The sequence below is a fragment of the Myxocyprinus asiaticus genome, chromosome 12 (genome assembly GCF_019703515.2).
Source record: "Myxocyprinus asiaticus isolate MX2 ecotype Aquarium Trade chromosome 12, UBuf_Myxa_2, whole genome shotgun sequence".
Classification (NCBI taxonomy): domain Eukaryota; kingdom Metazoa; phylum Chordata; class Actinopteri; order Cypriniformes; family Catostomidae; genus Myxocyprinus; species Myxocyprinus asiaticus.
In genome coordinates this window covers 41,012,519-41,025,794 of record NC_059355.1, presented here as the reverse complement: position 1 = coordinate 41,025,794, position 13,276 = coordinate 41,012,519, and the positions used below count along the sequence as shown (strand labels likewise).

The following is a 13,276-nucleotide window of genomic DNA, read 5'->3' as shown; positions in this document are numbered from 1 at the left end:
CTAAATGAAAAACAGCAGGCTAACACTCAGAATGGAAATGTGCGGATATTAATATTAAACTGACTGACCGCTTGGCTAATTAATAAATGGCAGAGGCTGATAAAGCATAATTCCTTTTATCAAGTCCACAGAATACATGCTCTGGAATAGACATGTAGCACGCCATACATTATAATTTTATTAAAGATTGTTGCTTGCACTTTTGAGGAGATGGAAATAAGAAGAGACAAAGACAAATTATTGTTCTTCTCTGTCAGCTTGGAGACAGCTTCCTTCTCACCTTTGGCCCTGGTCCTGATAACGTCTTCAAAAATACTAGAATTATCAACCCAGCTTTTAGTCATAAGACGCACTGTGTATTCAGTCCAAGGTTCGAGCCCTTCAATGACGTGGAAATTCTTAGAAGAGTTTAGCGCATCAGATATCATCCAGTTACCTTCACCTACAGGATGTGCAAAGCGGTTGAAGTTGTGTTAGTGTGCATGCTATGAACTCACTACTCTCTATATGGAAGACATCATATATGGGGGCCAAACTATTACATAACACTGTAGCTCTAAATATTTCGTAAATCTGAGGCTTTTCATTTGAAAACGCATGAATTTTGCTAAACTAACGCCTCTTGTTCACACTTGTTTCTTCCACCAAAACTTTTGACCATGCTTTCCTTAACCACATACTTTTGAAAATTATGACGTTGGGAAACTGAAAATGGAGTTTTATAAAAATAAAAACAGATTAGTGTGGACATGGCCTGAATAATATATTTATAATTCTGTATATCTACTTATAAATCTAATATATTAAATTCTTCAAACTAAAGGCTATGTTTGGAATAGAAAACTGGTACCACTTTACATTAAGGTTCCATTCGTTAACATTAGTTAATGCATTAGGTATCATGAACTAACAATTTAAAAAAAAAAAAAATGTATAGCATTTATACATTTTTGTTGTTATAAATGTTAGTTAACAAATACAGTTTTTCATTGTTAATTCATGTTAGTTCATAGTGCATTAACCAATGTCAATATATAGCCTACATTTTTTTTTTCATTTTTTTTAATTTTTTTTTTACAATGGATAAGTATATGTTGAAATTAACATTAACATAGATTAATAAATGCTGTAAAAGTATTGTTCATTGTTAGTTCATGTTAGCTAATGTTGTTAACTAATGTTAAAGGGGCATTCAGTAGTTTTCTAGTAGTGATGGGTCGTTCATGAACGATTCGTTCATTTTGTGTTGGCTGTGCATTGTGCAACCTCCGTTCGTTTGTTACGTGAAAACCGCATAGGCGCTGTACAGGAAACAGAAATGATTAGTTCACCTCTTGAGTCTTCTGGTCCGAGTCGTTCGTTCTTTTGTCACGTAACAGCCGTATGTGTGTATATGGCTGTCACGTGACAAAAGAACGAACGACTCGGACAAGAAGATTCCAGAGGTCAACTATTCATTTCTGTTTCTCATAATTTGTCCTTGGCTGCATTATAAATTTGTCCTTATTGGGACTATAACTAAAGTTTGTAGATGTTCAGTAAACGTGTTGGGGGGGATTTGGCTATTGAAAATGTAATATTTTAATTTAATTCTGCTCAAATGAATGAAATGAACGAAATGACTTGAATAAAGATTCGTTCATTTTGCTGAACGAGACTCAAAGAATCAAGTCAGTAAAATGAGCTGATCTTCCCATCACTATTTTTTAGCTAGTGTTAGCATTGCTCTTCTTTGTGTACTTTAAGTACTGATACGACAGTGGTGTTAGATGCTATACTGCAATCTATCGATGTGGATGCATGATAGTCTCTGCTGCCCCCGCCAGCTTTGGAATATCATTTGCATCTGGAAAATGTTGGAGTTTGAGGTAATTTCTAAAGTTATTTATTACTACTATAATATAATTGCTATGCTTAAAAACAAACATCAGAATTCAAGCCAACAGACTTCTACAGTTAAGTAGAAATTATTACTGTCCCTCATATCAATAATCTTTGGAGACTGTCTACATTTCATGTTATTTCAAAAGACAGTTACTACCTTTATTTGAGAACTGCTTAGCGTGAAATAAGCCTAAATTATCTATCGATACAGAATGTTATGGTAAAGGAAAGATTAGAATTGTTTTTATTATCAAATTTAGCATGTCTTTGAATACTGTATTTGAAGAACTCATTTTGTTTCCAAGCAAACCAATGTCATGGTTTACTCAAAATCCACAACAATCACTGTGCTAAGCTACTAAACGAATGAAGACGCATGCCATTTCATAGAGGTGGAGGTATATGGGCCCTACTTTCTATAGCTGTGATAACAAAGAAAATAAAATTACACGTTGCTTTCCGGTTGCATTTGTAAACACCACTGAAAACTGTCTATTACTAACATACGATGACTGCACACGTAATTTTAAAAAGTTGGAGGGAAACTTGTATGAGTTTTCTGTAAATTCCACTGATACTATTTTAGAGAGTGGTCTAAACAATTAGTAATGTCTTACCTGTCCAACAAAAAAGAAACAACATGGGCATCACTACTCATGTTTTTCTCCGTCATCAAATTTTTCCACCTTGTGTATGCTGTACCAATTTTTACTCTAGTTTTTTGCCTTTGCCAGTCTTTCTGTCTTCTTGCTTCTGACATTTTTCGCTTCTTCGGCAGTACAGCTACTGAATCTCCTGTTGACTCTGCTTCTAAAGCATGATAATAAGTATGTTCCATTGTATTCTTTTTGCTCTTCGCGTCACCAAACAACACTGCGCTAAGCATATACATGTGTATCTACATAGGCGGTAGACAATGAGCGCAAGGATTTTCTTCTTCGACGTTTAGTGAAGCACAGTGGACCATGTAATTTCAACATGCCGAAACACATTAAAGGGGGTGACCCGCACCATGTATAATAAAAACACTTTTTATAGAAAACTATTATGAGTACAGTCTTCATCTCATGTGAGTGTACACAATTCAGATCACTCTTCACAAAAACACAATTCATTTGGTAATGTGTAAAACTTTTTATATTAGCCCCAAATTAATGAATGCACCTTTAACAAATGGAACCTTATTGTAAATTGTTACCATACTACTGTACTGTTTACTGCATAACATTGCATACATTGTCTACTATTTGATTAAATAATAATAATAATAATAATAATAATAAAATAAAAAATATATATACAAGTTTTCTGTCTCCATAGGATACCTAGATGGCCAACTACATATTCCAAAATGTGCAGAATACAGGCAGCACATACTGCCAGAAATACAATGCAATGCACATGATTTGGCCTTTCATTTTGTTGTATAATATGTATGTAACAATAAATAATTAAAACATGTACACTGACCTCATTATGTTGCTGTGGAGAGCAGGGCGGGCCGAGCGACGATTGTGGGGAGAGAGACCGAGACACAGTTGCATGTTTTAGTTTGTTGACTGCCGTACTGTCATCATCTCAGAACAAAAAAAAATATTATTTTGCATTTTCAATTGAATTTTGGGAAAAATGTCTCAACTCTTGGCATCTGCTCAAATAATGGAAGGTCAAATTGGCGCATTGCATTGGGATATGATATTCCTCTGTTGTATAATGCACATTTTGGAATATGTAGTGGGTCATCTGGGTGTTCCATTCAGAAAATTTGAACAGTGGGCTTAATACTACACTAAGGCCCTGATTTACTAAATGTTTGCGTGAATACAAACATGAGCTGATCTACTAACATAGTCTTATAAGGACTGCATTATTTGGATGTGCAAAATTGCACGTCTTGGCGTGCTTCCTCGAAATTAATATGCAATTTAAAGGTGTGCCTCCAAATGTGCATAATAAAGGATGCCGTTGATGCAAAAGAATCACATTGCACCAGTACAGTGATTTATCAAGCCTGAAAGTCATTTCAGAAATGGAAACTGTGAAATTAATACAAATGAAAGGTAGGTATTAATTTGATTTGCACTGTGCATCATGCTGTCATTGTGGCAAAAAAAGAGACACTGAAACTGAAGAATACATGCATTTGGTGCAATTGGCACACGCAAAAACCTCTTTTTGGAGGGTGAGTCCAACACATTTGCATGTGCAGATATTTGCACAGTTCTTAGTAAATCACCCGCAATATGCCCACGACGTGCACACACACTTTAATGGACTATCCAAGCAAATTAGCACCCGTTATTTGGGGTCTTGGTAAATCAAGGCCATACAGTAAAAAAAGTATTGTGTAGTATGATAGCACGCTATTCCGAACATAGCATAAAGACTAATCAGCTGGGTCTTGTATTTGAATGTAGCATATTGAACAAACACCACTACAGAAAAGACAAAGGACAAAACAGTGAGAAATACAACTAAACTGTGGTTCCCTATCTGTCACTCACTCGACGTTGTGTCGATGTAGTGACACTAGGGGTCACTCTTGGGAGCCCGAGACACCTCTGGTCTTTGATAAAAGGCCAATGAAAATTGGCGAATGGTATCTGCATGCCACTCCCCCGGACATACAGGTATAAAAGGAGCTGGTATGCAACCACTCATTCAGATTTTCTCTTCGGAGCCGAACGGTCATGCTCATTGAGCTGAATACTACTGTTCATTCACCTCTGCTGGATCTGACAGCGCATTTCAGCGGCTTCTCCCTCCTCTGACTGGTGCACTGCAGAGAACGCCCCTGGGCACTTCGGCAGAAAAACTAGAGAGTATATTTTCTAAATGCCTTTCCGATTGTGTGTTATTCCTGGTTGCGGTCGTTATCTCTCAACTTCGGATGGTCATGATCGCTGTCTTTCGTGTCTGGGTGCGACCCACACGGAGGCAGCGTTTGTGGATGGTTCATGTTCTCACGTAAGCGAAAACGCTGCCACCCTGTACGTGGAGATCGCTACCCTCCTACGGAAGGACGCGATAGAACCTGTCCCTCCAGCAGAGATGAAGAAAGGATTTTACAGCCCCAACTTCATCGTACCTAAAAAAGGCGGTGGGTTGCGGCCAATCTTGGACCTGCGAGTACTGAACCGGGCTTTACACAGACTCCCGTTCAAGATGCTGACGCAAAAACGCATTCTGGCAATCGTCCGGCATCAAGATTGGTTCGTGGCAGTAGACCTGAAGGATGCGTACTTCCACGTCTCGATCCTTCCTCGACACGACCCTTCCTGCGGTTTGCATTCGAGGGTCAGGCGTATCAGCACAAAGTCTTCCCTTTCGGCCTGTCCCTGTCTCCTCGTGTCTTTACGAAGATCGCAGAGGCTGCCCTTGCCCCGTTAAGGGAGGTGGGCATTCGCATTCTCAACTGGTCAATGACTGGCTAATCCTAGCTCACTCTTGAGACATGTTGTGCGCACACAGGGACCTGGTGCTCTCACACCTCAGCCGACTAGGGCTTCGGGTCAACTGGGAAAAGAGCAAGCTCCTCCCGGTTCAGAGCATCTCTTTTCTCGGATTGGAGTTGGACTCAGTCTCCTTGATGGTGCGCCTTATGAACGAGCGTGCCCAGTCGGTGCTGGTCTGTTTGAAGGCATTCAAACAGAAAACAGCGGTTCCACTGAAATGTTTTCAGAGGCTCCTGGGGCATTTGGCGTCCTCGGTGGTGGCCACCCTGCTCAGGTTGGTGCTGAAGCGGCCTCATATGCACTGGCTCCAGACTCGAGTCCCAAGATGGGCATGGCGCCACGGGACACGTCGCGTGGCCATCACGCCAGTCTGTCACCATCTTTTCAGCCCTTGGACCGACCTCTCGTTTCTATGAGCAGGTGTTCCTTTAGAACTGGTCTCCAGGCGCGTTGTGGTCACGACAGATGCCTCCAAAACGCTGTTTGCAATGGGCACGCAGCTGCCAGCCTCTGGACAGGCCCGCAACTGCATTGGCACATCAACTGCCTCGAGTTGTTGATAATTCTGCTCGCCCTGCGGAGGTTCCGGCCATTGATCCAGGGCAAGCACGTGTTAGTTCGGACAGACAGCACGGCAACGGTAGCATATGTCAACCGCCAAGGCGGTCTGCGCTCTCGTTGTATGTCACAACGAGAGCGTCACAACTGACTCCTCTGGAGTCAGCAGCACTTCACGTCGCTGCGAGCCACTCACATCCCGGGAAACCTCAACACTACAGCGGACGCGCTGTCACGGCAGGTTACCCTCAGGGGAGAGTGGAGACTCCACCCTCAGGTGATCCAGCTGATTTGGAGTCGATTCAGATGGGCACAGGTGGACCTGTTTGCCTCCCAAGAATCCTCCTACTGCCCGCTCTGGTACGCCCTCACCGAGGCTCCCCTCAGCATAGACGCGCTGGCACACAGCTGGCCCCCTGGCCTATGCAAATATGCGTTTCCCCCAGTGAGCCTGCTTGCACAGACCCTGTGCAAGGTCAGGGAGGATGAGGAGCAGATCGTCCTGGTAGCACCCTACTGGCCCACCCAGACGTGGTGCTCGGACCTCACGCTCCTCGCGACAGCTCCCCCCGGTGAATTCCCCTGAGGAAGGACCTTCTCTCTCAGGGACGGGGCACCCTCTGGCACCCGCGCCCAGACCTCTGGAATCTCCATGTCTGGCCTCTGGACGGGATGTGGAAGACCTAAGCAGTCTACCACCCGCAGTGGTAGACACAATCACTCAGGCTAAGGTCCCCTCTACGACGCACCTGTATGCCTTTAAGTGGCATCTGTTCGCTAAGTGGTGTTCTTCCCGACGCGAAGACCCCCAGAGATGTGCAGTCGGATCAGTGCTTTCCTTCCTGCAGGAGAGGTTGGAAGGGAGGCTGTCCCCTTCCACCTTGAAGGTGTACGTTACCGCCATAGCAGCACACCACGACGCAGTCGACGGTAAGTCCTTAGGGAAGCACGACCTGATCATCAGGTTCCTAAGAGGCACCAGGAGGCTGAATCCCTCCAGACCGCACCTCGTTCCCTCATGGGACCTCTCTGTAGTACTTCAGGGTCTACAGAGAGCCCCCTTTGAGCCTTTGCAGTCAGCCGAGCTTAAGGCACTCTCCTTGAAGACTGCCCTCCTGACTGCACTCACTTCCATCAAGAGGGTAGGTGACCTGCAAGCGTTCTCTGTCAGCGAAACATGCTTGGAGTTCGGTCCGGGTTACTCTCACGTGATCCTGAGACCCCGACCGGGCTATGTGCCCAAGGTTCCCACCACCCCTTTTAGGGACCAGGTGGTGAACCTGCAAGCGCTGCCCCAGGAGGAGGCAGACCCAGCCTGTCGTTGCTGTGTCCGGTGCGCGCTTTATGCATCTATTTGGATCGCACACAGAGCTTTAGAATCTCTAAGCAGCTCTTTGTCTGCTTTAGTGCACAGTGGAAAGGAAGCGCTGTCTCCAAGCAGAGGATCGCCCACTGGCTCATTGACACCATAACTATGGCATATCTCGCCCAGGACAGGCCGCCCTCGGTAGGGCTACGAGCCCATTCTACCAGAGGTGTAGCGGCTTCCTGGCCAGAAGTGCCTCTCTAACAGACATTTTCAGAGCAGCGGGCTGGGCAACACACAACACCTGTGCAAGGTTCTACAACCTCCGGGTGGAACCAGTTTCGTCCCAGGTAGTAGCACGCAACACAAGCGGATAAGCCCAGGATAGCTGGCCGGGTGTATCGCTTGCACATAGTGCCTTCCACCTCCCCTTGGAGCTGAAGACGTGCGCCATTAATTCCCAGTAGTGTTCACAAACTTTGTTCCATGGTTGACTTCCTCCGAGCCCTGTGGCAGTCGAGTTTTTGGAGAGACTCGCTGCTGGCCCAGTACACGTGCTAACTAAGAGTCCTGTTCTGGGGTAGGTGCTCCGCATGTGGCGGTTCCCTGTAAGGCTAACCCCATGCGATATATATCTTCCGCTAGTTTGTTTCCCTGTTGGCAAACTGCATCTTCCTAGGGCAGAGCCCCTCTGCCCCAGTCTCCATGTTTGTAGTAACTCCTCCCCCGTTGGGTAGGATCTACCTTGAAGACTCTCCACATGGTCGGAAAGACCATGTGACATATTCTTCCACTTAAATATCCCCCCCTCTCTTTGGGCGAGGTGTGGTCTCCGCGGTGTCTTCCCCTTGGGAGGGACACCCCCCGACTAGACCTGGCGGCCCAGTCGGATAATCCCCCTTCTTTTTTAGGGAGTGGAAAAAGAGAAGGGGAAAAGAGGCCATGACTGGGTTAAGCCTGTCTCTATCTTTTGGGTAGTCGACTTGTCCCCAAAGGGCCGTTCGACACTCATAACTATGTTGGGGGAGGTTACATGTCGACCTGGTGTGCTGGCTATGAAGCACACAGTAGTCTGCCCACCACACACCGCCAGTTCACGTAACACAGTTCAGCCAATTGTGGCGTTTCGTATAGGGACCCCTAGTGTCACTACATCGACACAATGTCAAGTGAGTGACAGATAGGGAATGTCATGGTTACGAGACGATGTGTCCCTCCTGCCACAACGCTGAACTACCCACTGAAATGGTCGGACCTTATATAGGCTCCTCAGCATAAAACCTGAATGAGTGGTTGCATACCAGCTCCTTTTATACCCATATGTCCGGGGGAGTGGCATGCAAATACCACTCGCCAATTTTCATTGGCCTTTTATCAAAGACCAGAGGTGTCTCGGGCTCCCAAGAGTGACCCCTAGTGTCACTACATCGACACAACATCTCGTTCCTTCCATCAGAGAACGGAGGTTACACAAGTAACCATGACGCTTATGCTACTGAACTTCGAAGCTTAATTGCACAAACATAGAGAACAGTAGAAGGGCTTATGGTTGTTCATGAACGCAACATATAACTCTGAATCTGTTCACTCTGTTCCTTGAATCCAGCTGATATTTGCAAAGTTGTGACTAACTGAGGTGCTAATATTTGACAGCTAATAGAGAAGAGAAATGACAGAGAGGGCTAGTAAATTATATGAGAAAGGGTTAATGCAAGAGCGCTGTCAGATATAGTCAGCTTAGGAGCAGAGAGTGTTCTTAAGTTTCTTTATATTCACTGTTTCAGTGTTATGAACTTTGCCATTTTTTGCCAACGTCAACAATACATTGCATATGTATCATGTACTTTTCTGGCCCACCCTGACGTGGTTCTCGGATCTCAAATCACTATATGGGGCCTAAGTAAACTTCCAAGATAATCTTAAAATAATCTTGTAATTATTTTATTTTAAATAAATTGTTAAACTGAAATACTTTGACAAAATAAAATACTAAAAACTGCTAAAAATCAAGATATAGTTAATGTAAACTGAGTGCTCACTTGTCAAACTTATTGTAATTTATATGCAGATCTAAAACGTTTGTATTGGAAAATTAATTGTTTCCTTTAAAAACATATAGATCAATTGAGCAGAGTGAACAGTGTGTTAAAGTTGCAAAGAATGGCTACAGTAGTAACAAAGTCTGTATTCAAAAAACTTTTGTGAAATCAATAAAACAGCTTTGTTGCGTATTAATTTTGTTTTGTTTTCTTAAAGAATCAATGCATTACCACATTAACAACAGAAAATCTGACCAGATTTTCATTGAAGAATTATTTATATGTTTGGTCGTTTCTGACCAATAATCCAATGCCTTTAGAAAACTTGGACTATGATGCACAATTCACATGGACTTCTTTTATAATACTTTTAGGTCCCTTTTTAAGCTTTAAAGTGAGGCTCTATCCACTGCCATTACATTGAAAAGACGGTAATCTTGTGATTCACCTTGGAGCTGGTAAGTTTGGTTCATGGCTTACACTGTTTTAATGAAGAATTTATTAAAATCTCTATGGAAAAAATGAATGGGGAAACGCTTCTGGAACCAATATGGCTGAAAAAGGGGGCGGGACTGTTGCACTTTATTGTAATTATGGTAATTCCAACATAATATACAGTTTTGTGGAAATGGATTTTGTACCAATGAGATTTCACTGGTGGGGCTATCCAGCGCAATGCCACATAAGTAGAAACCCAGCAACTGACAAAAAGATGAAATCAAATATTTGTTTTCCACTTTTGAATTCTGCATAGGAAAGAAAGTCTACAGGTTTGGAGCGACAAGAGTGCGAGTCAAAATTTTGAGTGTGTTTTCAACACCATCAGGTGTAGCAATTAGGCAGACTGTTGTCTGCTGTCAAAACAACACATCTCAATCACACAACACATCCCCCTTTGGGCAAAACATGCAAATTGAACACATTTATTCTCAGACTCTATTCAGGAATACTGTATTTCTGCACCAAAGGACAACTGTGGCTATTGCTCTGTTTTTGAATGACATCCTCTAATCGTGATGTGTATCCATTTACCCTGTTATTGTGAAAATTGCGTTAACCATTGGTTTGGCACAACACCTTGACAGAAATGGTGCTGTATATATTAAGCGTGCTGGATGGAGGTTTGTCAATCTGCATCTGCCGCCACAGCAGGAGAGAAAAAAAGATTGTGCCACACGTGTCCAAGAGCTGACTGACAATGCTGGGTTGAGACTCAAAAATGGGTTGCAGGTCTGTTTTGGTAGGGTTGTGGGTGGCCGAGAAAAAGTAATGCAACTAATCATATAATAATCACATGCTGTGAATGGGCTTGGTAACTTTTTAAAGGGAGAAAACACTTCATACATCTTTTGTTTTTGACGTGAAAGGCTGTGCATTTAATCAAACTCAAATTCATGTGATTTAAAAGGCACAAATTCATCTGTCACTTGGTGGAAGCTAAACCAGGCAGATGCCAACATGGACAGTTTATGTGATATGCCCTCATCCTCAAAAGCCTTGAACAAAACTATGCAGGATAAAATAAAATCCAGAAACTACATTAAATACGAGTTCACCAGTAACAAGGATAAACATAGTTTGTACCGACCCCTATGTGTTTTGTGTGGTGAATTACTGGCTGCCAAGAACATGGAACCATCAAAATTTTGACATTTAGGAACTAAATTTGTCAATTTTACTTTTAAATATTAAAGACTTTTTGCTTTTTTTAATTTTATTTTTTTTATGATGTAGTCACCACTTGATGCCCAATGTCAAAGGTCCTGAAGCACATCCTGTTAAGAACAACTCTTCTACAGGACTTGTTCCTAAGCCAGGGAGCAACTTTTGTGGGAAAATGTCAGCACTACAATACCCTCATCTGCAAATTTCAGAAACCCTCTTATCTACTTAGCAGCCACTATTCTTAGATCAACACTCCCATTTGTCCAACAGTCACACCTAAAGCAAAACACTTTTTGTCTCATTCCCCTGATAAGCTGGTACAAATCAGTCCTTGACACCTTGGCCATGTATAGACCACAGTGTTGGCCCAAAGTGGATTTAACTTGTGATGTACTTGTGTTTTTGTTATGAAAAAAAAAAAAATAATAATAATTACACACACACACACACACACACACACACACACACACACACACATATATATATATATATATATATATATATATATATATATATATATATATATATATATATATATATATTCTTTCCATAATTATATTCTATACTATTTATTTGAAACTTCTTGCATAAAAATGGCTCAAGTTTTTCCTCATTTGTTCTTTTAGATGTAGACACTTGTTTTTGTGTGTTTTAATACCTATGGAAGAAAGAGTTGCATTAGCCACAGGGGAAACAGTGGTTTTTCTTTGAGGAAAGCGAGGGCCAGACTTTCCTGAAAAAAAGACAAAAGTTTAAACAGTTTCTACTAGTTCTAATGGGGTTATGTGCCTAGGAAAGGATTAGGGACTGCTAACACTAAAAATGATGTACTAAAAATGAGGACACTTAATGAAATGACTCCGCACTTTACTAAAAAAAAAAAACAGCTTAAACCAGCATAAACTGGTTTGCTGGTCTCACAGCTTAGTCAGGCTGGTCTGTTTGCTGGTTTTAGAGGGGTTTTGGGCACTTTTCAGCTGGTCAAGCTGGGAGACAAGCTGGCCAGCCTTAGAGATCATCTTAAACCACCTAAGACCAGCTTAAACCAGCTAAGACTGGTTAAAACTGTTTCAGTAGGGTAGCACTATACCAAAAATATTTTTGAAAAATGTAATGTAGAAAATTTGTTTCAGCAGACAGACACTATAGAGGAATGGTTAATAGTGAGATCTAATAATCTTATTCAGCCACTACCCATGGGAAATCTATGCTGCTAGACTAATTCTCTATTCTAGCTTGGCCGCTGTATACATAGTGCTGTGATTGGCTCACACAACAAGGACTGAAAAAAAAAAAAACAACAACAACAACATTACACTACTTTATGAAAATTATTACTCCATGCATTTCAAAGATGGACGCCAACAGGAAAATTTAGAGTCTATACCACTACTGTGTTAGCTATTTCTAGAACTAAAGAAAACAAACAAAAAAATCATACTGATGTTGAAAGAAGCCACATCTGTCAAAACAAAGGAATAAAGTAGTGAAAAAAGAGATATTGCAAGGATGACAGAAAGACGCTGAAATCAAGACAACTTTAGAACAGATGCTGTTCGAAGAAAATCAGAGCCTGTTACAAAAGCACTGTAAAGCAGGAGTGCAATAGCAAGAAGCATAGACAACTCCTAAACATTTAAAAATATGATTTCATATCTTTAAATGTAAAATATGACATCATACAAGATGTATAAAAAAATATTACACCAGGGTTTCAGGATGTGCAGTAGATGTAGTCTATCAAGCTATACGGTGAGCTCTACAGTGATGGTATCATTTAGTAATACCATAGTAGCTTGATGTATACCATGGTACGATTGCATATCATATTCATATAACATGGTATACCAAGATACTTCAAAGAATCCCATGGTATTCTTTATGATGCTACATATATATATATAAAAAAAAGAAAAAAAAAAAAGAAAAAAGAAAAGTCCAAAAAGAAAAGTCTAATTCCTAAACCATGGTATAACTGCAGTATAACATCAAAAAATACATTTATACAAGTGCTTTCACAAATTAATCATTTGCTAAAAAAAGTAAAACAATAAATGTAGCATGAGCCTCATCAGAGAAACAAAACTAATAAAAGAATAGTAAAACTTTTTCGCCCTCCTGTTAAAATCTTCCAAATTTACTTTTAAAAAGATACTTTCTTCTGTGTTTGAAATAAATATGCCTTTTGTTGGAATTAGGTTTACAGTATACTGTTGTTCCTCACTGACACATAAAGATGTCTTGCCTCATAGCAGAACAGTCATTTATTTTCTTGACCATTTCTATTACTCTGCAGAATATTGGTATTGTGTCTTGGGATTTTCGTCTCGATCATATGTCTTCTGTAAATATAACTTCCTATGTGAACC

The 13,276-nt window shown here is 41.4% G+C and overlaps 1 protein-coding gene across 9 annotated transcripts in view; it reads right to left on the bottom strand.

Moving 5' to 3' along the window:
• The window catches only part of LOC127449133 (neural cell adhesion molecule L1-like protein), a 143,375-nt gene that overhangs the window by 9,249 nt on the left and 120,850 nt on the right, over positions 1-13,276 (bottom strand). For 6 of the 9 annotated variants that reach the window (XM_051712333.1, XM_051712331.1, XM_051712335.1 and 3 more), the window contains one exon: positions 281-442. The exons of 1 other annotated variant lie outside the window; for it this stretch is intronic. In XM_051712333.1, coding sequence (XP_051568293.1) covers positions 281-442 — 162 coding nt within the window. Of the gene's footprint in view, positions 1-280; positions 443-11,565; positions 11,641-12,348; positions 12,370-13,276 lie in introns of all 9 variants that reach the window. 2 more of the 9 variants (XM_051712337.1, XM_051712338.1) reach the window with 2 other exon arrangements.